We start from the raw sequence: 19,276 nt of genomic DNA, 5'->3' as shown, positions 1-19,276 counted from the left end.
TTCCTAATACATTTTTGACCATTTAAAAAGTACTAAATTAATACTTTTTGACTAAGCGTTCAGTTCAACAAGAAATCTGAAAAAGGTCTGGCTTAATGGCTTTTTGTTGATTTCCGTATTTAGCATTACTTCTTCTTTCCTAACCATCCAGCACCAGCGGCACGTCTGGCTGAAGTTTTAACTGAAAGATGCATATCATAAATTCGAAATGCAAACACGAGGACGTTATCAAACTTGGTATCTTTGGATTAGCATCGCTGCTATGCTCGCTCTTTGGGCTGCACAGAAAGAAAAAATATAAATTTATTTCACAAATGGCTGTAATTCAAATACTAACAGTTTAGTTTCACTCACATATGTAGAATCGATGTTAAATATATATTTTGTAAGGTTTTTATTTTATGTTTGGTATTGTTACTACATTTGGTTTTATATTCATGGTCCAGGCCATCGGTGTTTTTTCCAGTGTAGGTGAAATGGGTGGAAGAGAGCGAAAGAGCCGCGCGCAGCCTCCGCCGCAAAATGAACGGGAATGGCAATGAAACGGGACAATCAGCTGATGCGGCCATCGCTCTTTGTTTTGCTTTTGGGCAGCATGGCCGCGAATATGGTGAGAGTGGGAGAGAGTGAGAGGTTAGCGGCGACGCCTGCTGAGGCAGCGGCAGCGACTTTGGCGGCGACTGAGGCAGCAGCGGAGGCCAAAAAGGATTTCCGAGCTTGTCGCCTGCGTTCAGTTTGTAACGGTATTCCACGCGCCACGGACGCCCGAGTAGCGAAGCGTCGCGCTCCCAAAGATCCGTACCCGTACACCAGTACGTATACGTAATGCTCTCCGCACAGAACGCGCTATTTCCGAACCAAAAGCAGCATATGCCTTTGGCGCCCCCTTTCCCCTGTCTTGTGTGTGCTTCTGGTTATATCTGTCACCGCGAGAATTTTGTGTGTGGCTTCATTTAATGCCTTTTGCCGCCTTCTATATGACACATACACATTTGTATATGCATGCATGTATATACATATCTTATTGTCATCGCTGTTTATCTCCCTCTTGGACCGACCACTTTTCTGTGTTTGTTTACGCTCACGCCTTCGCGTTACGGCCACTTGTGCCGCCCAAGCGGAATGGTCGCATCCTTAGTGCCGACAGAACTTTTCAACTTAATGTCTTTTATATTCGCGCTCTTCAAGTTAGTGCGAGTCGGTTTGCTAAATTAATAAGAAATTCCGTGCATTAAATCGGATCAGCAAAAAAACTAAAAATCGACCGGCGCGTCGAAACACTCGAAAGTACTCACACATGTAGATATGTACATACATATATGCGAAAGAACATGCATTTCCATACGTTTCATACACACATGTACAAATAGTACAGCTATCAAGTGTACACCGAAAACAAAAGCTGTGTTTAAAACATTAAAATAAGTCAAAATCCGCTGAAAGGAGAGCTTGTGTTTCTTTGAGGCTATTTGTCCAGTTATACTAAGATACTTTTGGTTATGTGCTACAAATTAATTGTCACCATGATTACCATGATTATTTTCAGAGAATAATAGTGTCGATTTTGTCCGTCTAAAATATATTTAGCATTTTTAAACTTCTGTTGGCAACGAGGTCTGGTTGAAAAATACCACAAAGTGAAATCGAAAGGCGACGACAGCTAGCAAGCAAAGAAATAAGACAAGCAGCCAATTAATAATATATAAGCGATTCCATTACAATCCAGAGGTGTTTGCCATATGAATTAGTTATGATATTTTGTGTTTCACTTGAGAAAGTGCAATATTTGCCTAGTCCACTTATTCATTTGCTGTTCGTATGTTTATTACGTATACGACGTATACGAAGTATATGTTATATTTTCTCCCCATTTGGAGGTGGCAAAGTTTTTTGAAATTGAGGACACACAAGTGCAGTGTTTTTAAAACAAACAAGAAAAAGCAATAACACAGCAGCGCAAACTAGGGGAAAATGTAAATTAAAAGCACTGGGCTACTTGCAAAGCAATTTATTGAAACTATAGTTTTAGAAAATATGCTTAAACCGTATAAAATTGGCATAGCAGCAGAAGGCTTTTAACAATTAATCCGTTTATGGTGAGAGAATAAATTCAAATGACTTTCCACAATTACAATTTTCGCGTTTTATATCTGCAAGACAAATTCTAGAATCGTTGACATACCTCATTGCCCCAATCAATAGTATGACGATTTTTACGTCCAATTTGTATGGCAATTAAAAGAAGGAATCCGCAAACCCAACATAACTTGAACGCAATTTGTTATGATACAAAAATAACCCCGAAACATGAAGGTGCTCATAAAAACAAACGCACGGACACGTATGAATTGAATGGGGGATTGACTCCGAGCTGGAATTTATTGGGTCCTTTACCTTGTGCCCGCTTTCTTGTACCACATTCATAATTTGGGCAACCGGCCCACTCGGATTTGGGCCAATTGATGGCGGACGGCCGGAGGATTAGCAACCGCCCACCTCCTAAAAGGTTGTAAAAGTGCCTGAATGGGAATGAGTTTTATGTGCCTCACAGGCAACAAATCTCGATGACGTTTGGCATTTGATTCGGGCCTTTTTCCTTTCGCTCTTTGTTTCCTCTGGACTTACTTGCTTATATTCGTGATTTCGTTTATTTTTCCCACAGTTCGGTTGAGTTTCTTTTTATTTTTCGCACGAATTCCCGGCGGCTTCTTTTTGGGAGCTAACACGCCAGCAGCCCCAAAAATTCTCACCACTTCCGATTAAATTTTTTTTCTTATGGCTTTTCCGTTTCCGTGTCCCCAGTTTTCCACGGTCACCAAAAAACTCGTAAAGAGCAGCTCCTTGGAGTTCTTGTTTCTGGTGTTTTCTCAGCACGAAATGCCAATTTAGAGTCATTTAAATTGGGTAGAAAGTTGCGGTAGGATTCTCCCCAAAGTCCACAATTGCTCGAATTAAGTCGAGTGTGCGAAAGTTTCGTTGCCAGTCTACAGAAATCGGACTAAAACCAAAAAGCAATTAACTTAAGGCTATTAACCATGATGCTTTGGGAATAACATACTTAAGTACAGATACATTGGGAAAGAATTCAAAATGTTGAAAACGGAAATTTAAGCTTTACAAGTTATAGAAAATGATTTGTGTACTACCACGATTTATTGTAGTTATTATTTATTACTGTAGATACGTCTGTATTGTATTATTTAATGAAATGATGAGTTGATAGAGCTGTTTAAAAAATATATATGTTAGTGTAGTTTATTTAAAATATTAAAATTTTCCTAATCAAGAAAGTTTTTAAATTTGAGGCGCACCTTAATAACCACGTGTGCTTAGTCCTTTTAATTTAAGCCTTAATTGACTTTTAAGTCAATATGAAAGGCTTAGGACTAAAGGAACTTTGACAAATACTTTCAATCCAATTACTTCCATCAAACCTAAAAGCATATGGTTTAATGGGTATTAAGGGAACATCGGGAGGAACTTAAACCAATCCCTCTTGATGAGTAACCGTCGTTAAATGCGTTTACCCAAACAAGATAAGAATTTTAAAACTCTTAACGAAAATCGATTAAATTAAGAAGTTTAGCTCCCAGCCCCCAGGAAGCCAAGGTGCCGTCATTTTCACGCCTGATTTGTTAACCAAAACGACGGCATCAGGTCGGTATTCGGATACATTTCCATGGCAATTAAGCCGCAGAGTTGGCTCACAGTTGTAGCACTGCACTGGGGGAAAAGCTCTAGACTTGCTATTCCTCAAAAACATCTGCACCTACTAGCACGAAAACCATAAACGTTTCGCAGCTCAACCCAGTTTTACAGCTCTTGAAATATTACATTTTCCTGAAATCATTTTCAAATTGCTTGGTCATCGAGTAGAAAGCAATATAAAAGCTTTATTTCAGAACCTCACTCCACGATTGCCTCATAAACGATGCATTCAAGCGCATACATATTTAAAATATACTCTTTCTCAAAGTCTCAAACCAATTTTTTGGGCGCCTTTTTCGAGTGTGCTTGGGGTGAATAAATCATGTTTCTCACAGCTGGCTAGGAATTTTGGTCCATATGGCTGTAGGTGTTGGCGCCCAACGCTCAATCTGCGTTAATTCCCAATTTGGTTTATAAATAAAGGAACAAATCGGTCCTTAACGATGACGAGCATCAGCACCAGCATCCGAGCTGACATCATTTCAAAGTCGTTAAAACTGCCGCCTGTTAATGGGCTTCCCCAAAGGAGAATTCGGGTAGTAAAACTGCAAAATTGAACGCAACACCTTTATGGGCAGCGCGTGAAGCGGCAATAGATCCTTGCAGGTCCTTCGGATCCCTACCTGTTACCGTATACTACTACGTGCTCTCTTACAAATTGACTAGCGCAACTTAATTAAAAGCGTAGGCAAACTTAATTACCTGTCGAAGAATTTGAGTGAATAAATTTCATGACTGACCTTGTATGTCCCGAGTCCCTGTAATTGCTCAACAATTTGTTGCGAAAAGAATGAAATCAAATTAGCAACACACTGCGAAATTGGCACTAATGCAAACCGCTTTTAATGCTTTCATCTAACGAAACATAATGCAGTTTTCGGTCATATTTGCTGGCTATAAATTAATTTGGGAGCTTATAAAATCAATAAAAAATGTTGAAACTGACAGTTAATAAAAACTGTACTGACTTAAGTGCGTTCCAAACAACAATGAATTTAATATAATCGTTTTGGAAAAAAAAAAAACAAATATTAAACGCAATGCAATCGCGGTAGAATGAAACAGTTTATGAATGTTAAGGTATTTATTGTTCAACTTAATTGATAATTAAATACACGCATAAGTTCGTATACTTAAACTATTAACAAAATAAACATTCACATTCCCTTTTGGGAAAACAAAGGCCAATCGAAATGGCTTATCTTTCGGCTCCAGTGTTTTGGGTTTCACCTCTCAAATTTTGGATATCAAACAAATGGCTGTTTGCCCGGACATTTAGGCAGCCACCGACTCCGACTTGAAACATTATCTTCAGTAAATACTAACTTAATTGCTGCCGGGCTCCCATGAGCGATGTTTGCGGAACTGAACCGAAATGCGGGCAAATTTGCTGATTGTCACACAGGCTGACGTGCAATTTATCGTAATTGAGTCGGGGCAACAATCATTTTTTGATCGCCCCACACACACGCACACACTTTCGGAAAATGCTGGAAAGTGGGCGGTGGGTGGTGGGTGGTGTCGGGAATAGCTCGATGACTTGGCAGGACCCATTACGGCCAGTGTCCGTTTCCTGCTCTTTGCCATGGGATTAATGGACAAATAACGCATTCACGTCTGTAAATGTGCTGGCGGATAATCTCATTATCTTGGAGTCTTGACCCAACACATCCGGACTTCGACTGGCCGAACGGAAGGCGGAAATTGGCCACTAGGCTGCGGTAATTGAAATAAATAGAGTTGGCCTTTGGCTCTAAATGTGGGCTACGAATCGATCAACTTGGCCCAAAACCTTTTTCGTCACTGCCAACTGCATTAATTGGGTTATATCTGCTGCTTCTGGGGCCAAAATGAATGTTTTTGTACAGGATAAAGGAAGATAATTCTATTTCAAAGTTGCCAATCCTGGTCCTATTATTATTTCCACTGAAAGTTTAAATTATAATACAGAAAGTTCCAATTTTAATGCAGAAAAAAAATTTAAAAATTTGTAATGCGTTTAATGTAAAATGAAGGTTTACATCATAAATGTGCTATACATTCTCACAAACATTTGGCTTAAATGGTTAAATTTATTGTTAAATTGAATTTAAAATTTGCACACTGTAATCGGGACCCAATTAAGGGCTTTTGAAATCACGGAAGATACCAAATAGGCATAATTGAATACCTTCCCATAGAATTCCCATTGAATTTTCATAGGAATATGTTTGCCAAGTTTGTTACCGAATTTGTATACAAATGGGACTAATGGAAATGAGGATAATTTTCTTAAGAGTTTTGAGCCAATTTATGTCAACTTTTTCCATCCCATAACCAAAGTGTATTTATTGTTTCTGGTCTTTTGCTTCACATCCCAGCCTCCTCCCAAAAAAAGTGATTTATTACGTTGGCGGTTGCCGCATTAAATTTATAAGTTACACCAAGTGACCGAATATCCTTAAAGAATTTAAGCCATTTAAGCTGTGAGTCATTTTCAATTTAGGCCAAATTTCGTTTCGATAAAAGCCTCGGGGCTGCCTTTCCCGCTACATTTACATTTTCTCAGTTTTTCCTAACGCAATTTTCTCGCGGAAAGTGCCATTGGGACAAAGTGCAAAAAGCACAGCCACAGTATTGGTCTTTCTTTTGTATTTCATTCGAAAAGCATTTCACCTGGCGAAAGGTGAGGAGCCAATTTTCCTGTCGGTTGTTGGCAGTTAAGTGTTCTCAATCTTCGAGTACAAAATGTTGTAATTGAAATTTGCATGGGCATTACAGTTCAAAGACTTGCTAACTTGGCAGCCAATCTACAAGAAATTATTATTCAAGCGATACGCCAAACATTTCCATCTTTAATGGTACATATTTATTTGCGAGGCATATACAAATCGCATAAATGTCATATAAAAGATTTACCTTCCAGACCATATATAAAATAAATAAATATATTTAAAAATGAAAACACTGTGGGAGTCTATGATTACTATTATTGGTTCAGCTCGTCCCTTTTCAAAAATCTAGGCCTCAAAATAAAATACATTTTTATCAAAAATGGCATTCGATGATAGCATTCAATGTACTGAAACATAGTACTTTCATGAACGAAGACTCACCGGAAAATATGGGATAATGCGGGTAAGGTGGCAAATGAAAAGTAGCCGTTCTGGTAAACATAGTAAATTCCCGGCCATGGCATATTTGCTATAGCTTTTGGCACAATGCTTCCAGCGATTAATCAATACCGCCTTTCACGGTGCCTTTATATTTAGGACTCCGCAGCGAGCGGATGGCTTTCTGGTCCTTGAGCGGCTACAGGTTAGCATTTTAATTTCACACCCGGTGGATCTGGTGTTGGTGTGTTGGGGCTGTCTGCGAGTGTGGCAGTCTGTGTGGCTTTATGGCTCAATTGGTGAAAATTGGTTTGTTTGTCTGCAGCCACTCAAGAGAACTCTCGCTTCACAGGAGCTGTCAGCCACAAAGGACAAAGGACCTCCGCCCACAACCCTTCTCGTAGCCTTACCGCACCCTACTATATAGTGGTCGCGTATCGGTTGAACGGTTCCACACAGCCACACACTGCCCCGCAAAAAGGATACATGAATGCTGGACACGGGTGGCGATTTGTCCTGGCCAGATAAGCCATCCTTCGCCAGCAGCAGTCCATTGATTCCGTGCACAACATCGGTCCTGTCTACATATGTTTATGTGGCTCTTACTAGTAATCACCTATGCATGCATTACCCTTCTTCTACTCGCCCTGGGCGATTTAATTTGCATATTGGTTTGCTGTTATGGGATATCCATTTGGGCTGTGCTATGAAACAATAAAGCATAGGAATTTAAGGAAGACCTACAACATCTAAACAGTGTTCTCTGCTATTCTTCGGTCGCTTTAACTATATGTTTTCATTAAATTGCAATATTTGCACTTAACATACATAAAGGACGGAATGTGTTGGAATCCCTGAGTTCCTAATTGCTCTCTGTCATTAACCATGGATCGCATGTGAAATTGTATCCTAAACGCACACATGTCCACCGCAATGGCAATACTTAACAATAATATGGGTTAAGTAAGCTGTAGTGTCTGTGCAGAGTTTTTGCTGCTACGAATAAGACGAAGTCTTAGCCTAATGATAACGGCGACAATATTTAAATCACTTTTAACGCATTTTTCTTTACCATTTATTTGCAGTCAAGACGTGGATTTGCACAATTGAAATATGAGGAACGCAATCAGCAGCAGTGAAATGAATAAATTACGCGAAAATAAAATCAATTTGCATTAGGGGAACTGGAGACGTGTGACTAGTGACTAGTGACTAGCCGTCAGACAACTTGGACCCCTGAAGACCCCAGAAGACCCCTCGAGAACCCGAGGCCCTCCATACCATCTCTGCCATCTCTCATTCACCAGCTGACAGCCATCTGAAGGACGAACAAGGCGCTGGCCCATGAGCTGCCGGGCGGGCAAATTATATTACCTTGTCAGGCGAGTGTCATAAGGCGGACCTCTTGGCTCCACACCCGCACCCGCACCCGCACCCACGCCCACGCCCAATACGCCCATGTGTGAATCCCAGTGAGGTAGCAAGTGGGCAAGGAAGGAGCTGGAGGAGGAAGAGGAGGTACGGGGGTCACGTCTTGGGTTACCAAATCGCCGCAATGCTACGCAGCTGCGTGTGCCTGCGCACCGACGATGACGGGAAGCGGCGCAGCTCCTCCGTGGAAGACGCCTCCTCGTGCCGCTCGTCGGAAATAGAGCGCGTGGGCGCCAGCATGCAGACACTGGGCCCCAATGGACAGCCGCAGTCATCCGCTGCGCAGACGAGCACCAGGGCCTCCAGTCTGCTGCAGCTCTTCCAGCGGCGAGGTTGGTGCAAGCACTTCCGAAAGCCGCTCCGGGGCATGAGCGCCTCCCGGGCCGAAAAGAGTAAGTACCACCTAATCTTGGCCAGCCGGATGGGTAACCCTGGGAGTATGGTAGGGGTTAAAAGATCCTTTGGGTACGGGATAACTATGGGTCATCCAACCTAAAGATCCTTATACTGCCTTTTGCATTTTATAGTAATCAAGTTTGTTTAAGTCCTTTTCCGTAATTTAATTAATTATTTATAGAAGTTATTCATTTCCTTGGTCTCATCACAAATTACATTTAAGCTAACCATTATTTTGGACCTTCGTTGAAAGTCTACCTCAGAACTCAGAAAAGTGGTCTACCCTTTTGAATCTAAGCCCTTTTTCGCTCTGTGTTCCTACAATTTTCATTCGCAAGTTTCAGTTAATGGGGATTTGTGCCAAACGGGCAATAAAACATACGATTGCTACCAGCCTAATCCAGTTACAATGGTAAAAACTGCCATGGGTAAATACCCCTTGCGTTTAGTACCCTTTACACAAATGAGACGTGGAATAATATTCGGAGAGATATTCTCCAAGGCACAAAAAATATAAGCAGTCACAACTCAATCGCCGTGGATTGTCTTAAGTAAAATTTGTAACGCCATCACAGGAATAGCATTCTTAAGGTAAAACAAAATTTCAGTTCTACAGAGTTGTGTTCAAGAGCTTTATATTCTTTAGCTTTATACAAATTAAAGAATCACGAGAACGGGAATCTTAAATAGTTCGCCAATCTTTCTGCATCTCTACATGTATGTGGACACAATGTTGCACAATGTTTCCAATTACCAAGTGACTGGAATACATAATAAGTGGGTTAAGCGCAACTTTATTACCCTGTTTACTTTAATACCCTCTACTACTAAGTAAGACTTTTGGGGACCTTGTACTGCAGTTGCATTTGGCCTTTGCCGAGTTTTCGAAACACTTAGTTGCTTTTAAATGGCACAACCACAGGCAGTTGTGTTCCGGCGCTTGCGCTAACTTTTATTTATTGTTCCAATTTGCTATACAAACGGCTCAGGTGGATCTAAGCAGTCTGAAACACGACACAGCCAAGAAAATAACAAACAGAGGAAACCTCATACAGATGCCTTGGCCGGACAGCTAGCTATTAGTGAAAACACGGCTATAAGACCATATATTCCTTATATATGTATACCTTTATAAGCACACGGCAGACTCAGCCAGTCACGCAGCCAGAAATTAACCCGCAAACACGCGGACTTGGACGCAAATTGGAAATGGGAAAGGTCGCCACCACCCCAGACCACTGCCTCTTTTGGGTAATTGGTAAGCACAGTGGAAAGTAGGGAGGAAGTTCCCGGCAAAATCAGGATATCATGTCACGATCACGACAAACTAATTTTGGAAGACATATCCCAACTGCGCAATTGAATACAAACTATATGAAAACGTAGGTAACAAGGGTGGAAAACTGGATTAAATTCAAAACAAAACCAGTTTTAACTATTGATTCTAAGTTTTACTTGCAGATCATAACAAACAACTGCTTCCCCTTAATTGTTCAATATTTCTCAAAAACAACGTTTTTGTAAGTTTTAGCCCACAAGAAACTTCAGCTGTATAGTACGAGCTTTCTAATTGTAAAGCTTGTTAGAATGTGTACGCCAATACTGCATTTTGGCCCACTGTGTGGCCGGGAAAAGTTGCAGAAGAACGTTTAGGCCAAAGAAAACGGCATGCAGGTCGTGGGCACTGCGTTCGAAATGAGCAGTTTTAGGTTCCAGTTCCAGTCGGTCGTCTTTTAGTTTCGAGTGTGTACGGACAAGTGTTAAATGTCAGCCAAGGCAGCTCGTGGTCGATAGTCCTGTGTCTGTTTATCTTTCTAGTGTAGTGGCAAATATATATATATATATAAGCCAAATTTGTGGTTGAAAGTTTTAATTCTGCGCAGCCAAATGAGTACTAATTACTCATAATTAAATGCCTTTCAAACAAATGGGAAATCAATAACCGCTTAATATATAAATATATTATATGTTATAAGATTCAATTAAACGTGTTGCACGTGAAAACGAATTATTTGCAATTTCAATGTAATATGCGCAAAACTCATTTAGTTTAATGGCCCTAATTGAAATCCAGTGATACGTAAATTACAGCAATAATTGCCATAAATATTAATGGACAGTCAACATATCTGTTTTGATATTAAATATATAGTTCATGGCTTTCAATTCATTAGTTGTTTTAACTATTAAATTCGACCTTTGTGCTGTGCGAAAATTAAATGAATGGCTTTATATCGACTCCTCTTCTCTAACTTAATATAATATTATCGGTCGGCTAGCAGTTTTCAGCGGATTTCGAAGCGTTAATTAAGGCCCCGTCTCATGGGTTGTATAAATTTGAAAAAGAATAAAGCGCCACCTACGCCACCAGATCTAGAGACAAGTGTGTAAAGACTTTAAAGCGGCTCCAAAATATAATTATAGCTGCGTAAATGTTAACCAGTTGTTAGCCAAAAAACCCCAATCAGCCCCTCTATCCCCTTGCCACAGTCTTTGACGTTTTCAGCATTGTGTTAATAGCAGACGAAAAATTTGCATCAAAATGGATGAGAACGGCAAGTACTTTGTGGGAGTAATCATTTCGCATCCCCCAGTCACCCAACCTCAAACTCCAGTCCGATTAAAATTCCCCTGATTAAAATGTGTATTTCGCTAAGTGTACTGTGTGGTGTGAGTAATAAGCGACCGAGGCGAAAATGTCAAATGGGGAAAACTTGGCATCCGAAAAACATATTAAAGCACCAGCTCTATTGGCCATGAAAAGAGTCCTTCGCAATGTTGCATATTACTCACAGCGTCCTTGAAGTTTTAGACCTCATGAGAAGGCTCATTGCTGCTCTCAATTGGAGTCTTAAAGTTTCCCAATACATATGCTTTGCAGCTATCCGAGCGGCAATCTTCATCCAGAAATGGTATCGCAGGCATCAGGCCCGTCGCGAAATGCAGAGGCGTTGCAACTGGCAGATCTTCCAGAACCTGGAGTACGCCAGCGAACAGGACCAGGCTGAGGTGAGTCCGGGGTGCACAGGTGCACATGCAATATAAAAACTTCACGTACAGCAGAAGGTGCCACATAGAGCCTCTTAAGACAGCCATCAAAGAAAATGAACCCATCGACGACGTCAGTCGAGTGCATTTGTAGAGTTTCAAAAGTCGATAGCAATCAACTCAGCCGTGAAACTTTGTCGCAAGTGCATTGTTGACCCACTCAAAGCTAATTTATTTCCATTCCCTCTGTTTGCCCACAGCTATACAAATTCTTCAATGACCTCATCAAGCACATGCCCCAGGCGGCGGGCAGAAAGAACCAGTATCAAGGATCCGCTCATGGTGAGTTTTGCTAATCCCCCTAATAATCGCTAGTGTCAAGGTATGAAAGTACTTGAAACCTTCTATTTATTAAACAATATTAAGCACACATGGTTTTTTATATGAGAATTACAGAATTATTAATGCTTTGCTCTATATTTATATTAAAAATGTTTTATTCACGCATACGGAGATATTAAATGACAACTTCTAATATCTTTTCAGTTTCCGTTTTGGAAGAAAAAGACGATCTCGTCGAAGAGTTTGGGGACATTGTGAATGCCAAAATTGAGTTGCCAATACGAAAAAATCATATCGATCTATTGATTGACGTCTTCCGCAAGAAACGGGTAAGAAGTAAACAAATAAACAAGCACTTTTAATATATATATGAATAATAATATTCAGGGCAACCGATTGCATCCCAAGTATGTGGCTCTGATTCTACGTGAAGCTGCCAAATCGCTAAAGCAGCTGCCCAATATTTCTCCGGTGTCCACGGCGGTTTCCCAACAAGTTACGGTTTGTGGGGATCTTCATGGAAAGTTGGACGATCTTCTTGTGGTGCTGCATAAGGTGGGGATATCTTCCCGTTATTATAATGAATTATTCAAAATAAATCACGCTTTGCAGAACGGTCTTCCCTCATCTTCCAATCCCTACGTGTTCAATGGTGACTTTGTGGACAGGGGCAAACGGGGCTTGGAGGTCCTGCTCTTGCTGCTCTCCCTTTATTTGGCTTTTCCCAACGCAGTTTTCCTCAACCGGGGAAATCACGAGGACAGTGTCATGAATGCCCGATATGGCTTCATTCGGGAGGTTGAAAGCAAGTACCCTGTAAGTGCCATATAGATCTAAAAGATAATGCATACTTATAAGCACCTTTTTAATGCTTAAAAAACTCTCAGTTTGTAAAAAGTAAGAACAAAATAATTCCTTTTCTCCGCAGCGGAATCACAAGCGAATACTGGCCTTCATCGACGAGGTCTACCGATGGCTGCCCCTGGGCTCCGTTCTCAATAGTAGAGTCTTAATCGTGCATGGAGGTTTTTCGGATAGCACAAGCCTGGATCTAATTAAAAGTATTGACAGGGGCAAGGTAAATATACTTTACGAACTTAGAAAGAAATGCGTCTTATTTTTCTTCCTCTTTAAATTCTCAGTACGTGTCCATTTTGCGACCACCACTTACGGATGGCGAACCACTGGACAAAACCGAGTGGCAGCAGGTATTGCTGAATAAGATAGTTTATTAGAACTCACATATCTAGCACGTGCCATAATGTGTGCTTTCAGATCTTCGACATTATGTGGAGTGACCCGCAGGCCACCATGGGATGTGTTCCGAACACTTTAAGAGGAGCTGGTGTATGGTTTGGACCGGATGTGACTGACAACTTTCTCCAAAGACATCGACTCAGCTACGTCATTCGATCCCACGAGTGCAAGCCCAATGGCCATGAGTTTATGCACGACAACAAGGTGGGTTTATTCAAATCAGTTACGGGTATTTTGTTTATTTGTAAGTACAGTTTTTAGTGCTCCCCACCTTTCATATATTTCCCCCTCCACTTTCATTGTCTTGTCAGTCATGCAATTGCAATTAACGTGCATAGTCAATCAGTCGATAATGGAAACATTGCGGTTGAATAATAATTATTACAAGCGGCCATAAGTGTATTGATTTTTATACCCGTTACTCGTAGAGTAAAGGGTAGTATAGGGGTAGTATACGATTCGTTGAAAGGTCTGTAACAGCTAGAAGAACCCACAAACAAACCCGCTTACACTTTTGAAGATATTTTGGTTTTCCTTCATATTCCACACACTTACAGTTTTCATTTGTGTCGATATGCCAGAAAATGTGTGTCTGTGTCCACTAGCTGAGTAAGGGGTATCTAATAGTCGAGGAATTCGACTTGGCGTTCTCTCTTGTTTCTTGTCTGTTAATTTGGACGTGTAGTAACATCTGCCGGTTGAATGAATTGTGCTGTATTTAAATGCTATTTTATAGGCTAATCAGCCACGCACTCCTCATATGTCTTCTTGAACCTTCCACAGATAATTACAATATTTTCGGCCTCGAATTACTATGCAATTGGATCCAACAAGGGTGCCTACATCCGCCTGAATAACCAACTGATGCCCCATTTCGTTCAGTACATATCGGCGGCATCGCAAACCAAGCGATTATCCTTCAAACAGCGAATGGGCATTGTGGAGAGTTCGGCTCTCAAGGAGTTGGCGGTGCGGATGCGCGATCACCGGGATGAGTTGGAGGACGAGTTCAGGAAGTATGATCCCAAGGATAGTGGCTATATCTCCATATCGCACTGGTGTAAGGTGATGGAAAACGTCACCAAGTTGGGGCTGCCCTGGAGACTCCTTCGCGATAAGCTGGCCCCAGGAACGGATAGTCAAAAGGTTAATTATAATAGGACATTGGATTTGCTGGACACGGATGTTATTGTAAGTATAGTACTAGAGTACGTAGTACTTGTAAGACACTTACGATGATTATTTGGCATTTATTAACTCAATGGATTTTTTAGCTTGAAGCTGAGGCTGATGGCATGTCAGTAATGGATGCTTTGTATGCCAACAAAGCCAGCTTAGTTGCCATTTTTAATATAATTGATGCGGATAATTCGGGTAAGCATAAACACAAATTCAAGATTCTGAATCTCATAAAGAGTTATATATGTATAATTTTCAGGCGAAATTACCCTAGACGAGTTCGAAACTGCTATTGACTTGCTGGTGGCTCATATGCCAGGTGCCTATTCCAAGGCGGAAATGCTGGAGAAATGCAGAATGATGGACCTCAATGGAGATGGCAAAGTGGACCTAAATGAATTCCTGGAAGCGTTCAGGCTGAGTGACTTGCACAGAAAGGAGCAGCAGGACGAAAACATAAGGAGGCGTTCAACTGGCAGACCATCCGTGGCTAAAACAGCCACGGATCCCGTCACTCTCCTGGCAGACAAGATCTCAAAAAACACGCTGGTTGTGGAACACGACATCGATCCCACGGACTGTGAGTCCAAAGTAATCGATCCTAAGAAGTCCTAAAGTCCACTACCGGAAGATCATCAACAAGTAAACAAAGTAGTGCATTATTGTTTTTTGGCAAAGTTCTAGTATCGGGCTTAATTTAATGTACATGAAGCATTTAGGGCTCAGTTGCTTTTTAATCCTCAATTTATACACACTATGTAGTAAAAGCAAGTGTTAACATTTTTATAAAGCCAAGTTAAAAAGAAACAAAGATTAAATCGAATTAGATGCAAAAATTAAGAATATTAAGATCTCTGCGAAAGCTAAAATCGACTGCTATAGTCACCTCAATATTTATCAAGTCTACTGGCCATTCCCCTACGCTTTTGATTTAAATAATTTGTAATTATAAAAAATCTCATTATCCACTCCACTATAAGCTATGTTGAGACTTTAATAACAGTGGAATTAAACATGTTATAGGCTAAAAAGAATAAGATTAAGACAAAAAAAGGTACGTCAAATTTCTACTATTAAAAATCCAGCGCTTTATATAAGAGTATACACAAACAACATAAACGTTGATTGTTTATCTAACCAAAATGTTTAGGCCCAAGGGATCAACAATAAATTTTATATATTATTACAGCTAGTTCTAAAATTTTATAAAATTGACATGTTAACAACCAAAAATAAACTTTTAATTAATAGACACTATCTTCCCTTATTAAAAACGAAGTCTTATCTTTGAATCTATAACGCAATGTTAAATAAAGATTATTATTATATGATCTAATTGCTTAGAATTGATATTTATAATATATATAAAAATATAGATTTTAATAAACATGAAGTTTAGAATCCACCTTGCGTTTTATAAAGTCTATTGAGAGGAAAAAACGTTAGGAAAAGTGTTAAAAGTTATATAAATTGTACCTCACATGGACCATGCTTTTGCACAAGTATTTAAAAGCAAATTTTAAAATGCTCGCAAAATCCATATCATAATATTCAGTTGGTAGGCCCATTGCGTTCGATGTTATGTATAAGAAAAACTAAAGCTAATCGTTAACCATGAAGAAATCAACGCAAAGGTACATTTTTGTATTATAACCAGTTTACTTACGTTAACTAAAAAAATATACTTTAGGCTAAGTGTTTATTGTATGTTGGGGAGGGGGGATGCGAGATAAGTAGTTGGGCCCTTACTAACATATAATCAATGTAACCACAAAACCGTAATCGAGTACCTTTACAAAATTAATACTAAAACGCTTCTCAAAGGCACTACAGGACCAAGAAACTTAGCCTATTGTTGGCATTCAAATAAAACTAAAGACGCTAGTCATCAATTAACATTATGCTTATGTACTAAATCTACTATAAGAAGCACCTGTCCCCTATTTGTATTTTTATCCACATTTCATCGATAGACAGAATATTTTCCTGGAACTTTATTAATAAATATGTTGAATAACACATGAAACGAAATATTTCTGGGCTCTGGTGTATGTTTATTTTAGTTCATATATTTTTTTTAAATTCTTCCACTAATGGATTATCATTTCAAGTTATGAAAAATGATTACTAATCTTATTCAACTGATTCGATTTATAATAGTTGGGTAGAGCGTAATATTCACGTAAGCATCACAAAATAATACATTTTGACAGATTCTCTTCAACTTCGCGGTCTTCAAAAGCAATGCAAAGTTCTGTTATGTCTATAAATCTATACTTAGTAAGCCTATGGTGTTAATATCAATTTATCAATAAATTACTCAATATCGTATAAAAACTGAATCAAAATTTCATTCCCGTGTTTTTTAAAATCCAAATTGCTCGTTTATGGAGAGGCTTCATTATCCGATTCCCTTAAATCCAAATGCCAAATATCTACCCAATTCGATTTCCAATGTTCTGTACAGCATTCAGAAATTTGATCAAAGTACGCTTGCTTGGCCGACTTGCCAAAGGAAAACGGATGTCTCTGTTGGGAAAGCGTGCACTTCGCCATCGGAGGTTCCTTTAGCCGGAATTGAGTCCTTTGTGGTCCAAAACAGAAGACAATGTGTATCCTTAGGTAATGCTGGGGAAGCCAAGAAGAATACATTCTATCAAATTGTTCAAGCCAGCCAAGATCAGCCTTGCTTTCCACAGAGTTCCAGAATCAAACGTAAAAATAACGACACCAAATTCAAATCGGATTTTAAGGACGACATCATTTACAATGATATATACGACATAGTGAGGTCTCATACTCAGTACAAAAGATTACCTCAACTTGAAAAGCAACCAAAGCAACAAAAGCCATTTTCTGCGAGTCCTCCTGTGGTGGAAGTCTATAAAGTTCGTCCTGTGGCGATTGAAACCAAAGAAGCTAAAGGCAAAACTTGCAAGTCAAGCGCTAAGGCAAATGAGCTTCGAGAAACAACTAATGAGCTTTCGAATTCAAAAAGGAAAACGTATCCCTCTAAGCCGAAGCTAACAGAATCTAAGAGTTCAAAGAAAAAGACAAAAAAACTTAAAGAAAAACTTATTGAGCCTGCGGACTCAAAAAGGACAAAACATCCGTCTAAGTCGAAGTTAACAGAATTAAAGGGTTCGAAGAAAAAGTCAAATATACTTCGAGAACAAACGAATGAGTTTTCGGATTCAAAAAAGAAAAACGCGCATCACTCTAAGCCTAAGTTAACAGCATCAAAGAGTTCAAGGAAACAGTTCTCCATAATTCAAACAAGGGAAAATAAGCAGAAAGCCAATTCCAAATCCAAAAAACACAAAACAATCCAACAGTTATGGCCATTACCGGATAGAGGTAGAGATAGAATCCCACAGAGAAGTATAAATAACGAAAAACTTTCCGAGATTAAGTCAAATTTTTCCACCATCCAGCTTCCAGATCAAGATGGTCAAAAGGTCCAAAGAGACTCCACTGAGGAGCTGGAAAACTTGGAGGAAAAGGTTGAACAGAGAACTGAAAGGACGAGTGATATAAAAAGAAATTCCAAAGAAGAACCTGGCAGGAAAAAAAGAAAGTCCAAAGAGGCTTCTAAACTCAAACCATTTAAAGCCGAACAAAATGATACAATATATATTGTTCGAGGAAGAAATTCAAAAGGGAATTCCGTTGTGCCGCTTTTTAATAAGCGCTCTGGGCCGGAGATCTATAGGATCAAAGAAATGCAATTAAATCAGTCTAAGAAACACGAAGAAATCTCCGCATTGGAACCAATAAACACAGATTCTTATTTTCTGGGAAGGTCAAGAAAGCGGACGTCCACTTTAGGACACCCTAATAAGAATATCTATACAATTAGAAAAAAATCCCTAATTGATGAGACACCTGACTTCACACCTGCCAATAATATACAGAAAAATATTAAAAAACTGTCAATCGAATCTAATGAGCAGAAAATCAACAGCAGTTTAGTGCCAGCAAAAGAAAAAATAGTTTCCAAGTCAAGAAATTATAACGCCTTCAATAGTATCCTAAATGTAAGAAATGGATTCAAAACTAGTCAGGCAGAAATAATAGCAAAATTGTTATCACCCAGCTCTTCACAATTTTCCAGCCAGAAATATAAACCGAAGGATGAATTTGAAGTGATCACTGCTTATAACTCCATCATAACTCCATCTACTGATGACATAAGAAGTAAACCAAAAACCACTACTAATGTGTCTCAAAGAAAACAAAGATCAAAGTTTATTGGGCATAAATCTGTATCTCGAATGCCAATAAATTCTATTGATACCGAACATGAATCGTCACCAGTTTTTCCTTACGAAGAGCACTCAAATGATGTTGAGGATGAGATCTCTGTCAGGAGCGGCAGTATCTACTCAGCGAATCGAAAGTCTTGGGATCGTAAAAGCTTTCTAGAAAAGTTAAACTCCAAAACCCCAAAAATCATTCTTGACCCGACATCGCAAGTGTACCAGGAGAGATTGTTAAAAGTTAAGCAATTTCTTAACCGACATAACATGCTCGACAATACGGATATGTCCTCAATCGACATCGAAGGAATCTCTGATTGGGATTTACTGCTATACCCGTATACAGAAATATATGAAAACACGACGATCATCACAGATGTAAAACATCCCAAGGTATCTAAAGAAATTAAGAAAAATTCGAAGCCTATTTTAAGACCTCCAGATGATGGGCTTCAAATTGGAGAGCCTGTCACGAGGAACACCGCCTGCATTATATGTAGAAGTATAAGAGGTAATCAAGGTGAAAGGGAAGCGCCTTTCATGGAGAAGATGAGAAGAGAACAAAGGCGACGGGAACTGTTGGCATACCGAGCGAAAATGGAAGAACCCTGCCTTACATCCTTC

The 19,276-nt window shown here is 39.6% G+C and overlaps 2 protein-coding genes across 7 annotated transcripts; both read left to right on the top strand.

The window, feature by feature from the left end:
• Positions 1-741: 741 nt before the first annotated feature.
• LOC120449068 (serine/threonine-protein phosphatase rdgC) lies at positions 742-16,411 on the top strand. 4 transcript variants are annotated; one of them, XM_039631366.2, is made up of 13 exons: positions 742-812; positions 7,886-8,623; positions 11,509-11,636; positions 11,876-11,957; positions 12,162-12,286; positions 12,345-12,512; positions 12,570-12,773; positions 12,886-13,035; positions 13,100-13,165; positions 13,233-13,418; positions 13,998-14,405; positions 14,489-14,588; positions 14,653-16,411. In XM_039631366.2, exons 2-13 carry the CDS (start codon positions 8,356-8,358, stop codon positions 15,006-15,008), a joined length of 2,241 nt encoding a protein of 746 aa, XP_039487300.2. In that variant the 5' UTR covers positions 742-812; positions 7,886-8,355; the 3' UTR covers positions 15,009-16,411. The 4 variants fall into 4 exon arrangements, with proteins under 4 accessions (XP_039487300.2, XP_043861987.1, XP_043861988.1 ...); XM_044006052.1 differs by lacking the exons at positions 742-812; positions 7,886-8,623 and adding exons at positions 10,352-10,427; positions 10,910-11,010 and having other exon boundaries at positions 14,653-15,712; XM_044006053.1 differs by lacking the exons at positions 742-812; positions 7,886-8,623 and adding exons at positions 10,391-10,652; positions 10,910-11,010 and having other exon boundaries at positions 14,653-15,712.
• Positions 16,412-16,530: 119 nt separating this feature from the next.
• On the top strand, positions 16,531-18,613 carry LOC120449067 (putative leucine-rich repeat-containing protein DDB_G0290503). 3 transcript variants are annotated; one of them, XM_039631362.2, is made up of 2 exons: positions 16,531-18,430; positions 18,490-18,613. In XM_039631362.2, the coding sequence occupies exons 1-2, from the start codon at positions 16,781-16,783 to the stop codon at positions 18,517-18,519; spliced, it is 1,680 nt and encodes a 559-aa protein (XP_039487296.1). In that variant the 5' UTR covers positions 16,531-16,780; the 3' UTR covers positions 18,520-18,613. The 3 variants fall into 3 exon arrangements, with proteins under 3 accessions (XP_039487296.1, XP_039487298.1, XP_039487299.1); XM_039631364.2 differs by lacking the exon at positions 18,490-18,613 and having other exon boundaries at positions 16,537-17,774; positions 17,828-17,958; XM_039631365.2 differs by lacking the exon at positions 18,490-18,613 and having other exon boundaries at positions 16,541-17,750; positions 17,828-17,960.
• Positions 18,614-19,276: the final 663 nt, after the last annotated feature.

The sequence above is a fragment of the Drosophila santomea genome, chromosome 3L (genome assembly GCF_016746245.2).
Source record: "Drosophila santomea strain STO CAGO 1482 chromosome 3L, Prin_Dsan_1.1, whole genome shotgun sequence".
NCBI classification, from domain to species: Eukaryota; Metazoa; Arthropoda; class Insecta; order Diptera; family Drosophilidae; genus Drosophila; species Drosophila santomea.
Note: the sequence above shows the minus strand (reverse complement) of the source record. Positions and strands in the feature narration are given on the sequence as shown.

Bases quoted from the DNA above. Each gene is read 5' to 3' on its own strand.
- LOC120449067 (XM_039631362.2), top strand. From the start codon at position 16,781: ATGGAGAGGCTTCATTATCCGATTCCCTTAAATCCAAATGCCAAATAT. The intron at 18,431-18,489 runs GTAAGAAATGGA...GTTATCACCCAG, and splicing joins CCTTCAATAGTATCCTAAAT to CTCTTCACAATTTTCCAGCC.
- LOC120449068 (XM_039631366.2), top strand. From the start codon at position 8,356: ATGCTACGCAGCTGCGTGTGCCTGCGCACCGACGATGACGGGAAGCGG. The intron at 12,774-12,885 runs GTAAGTGCCATA...TTTTCTCCGCAG, and splicing joins AGGTTGAAAGCAAGTACCCT to CGGAATCACAAGCGAATACT. The intron at 13,419-13,997 runs GTGGGTTTATTC...AACCTTCCACAG, and splicing joins AGTTTATGCACGACAACAAG to ATAATTACAATATTTTCGGC.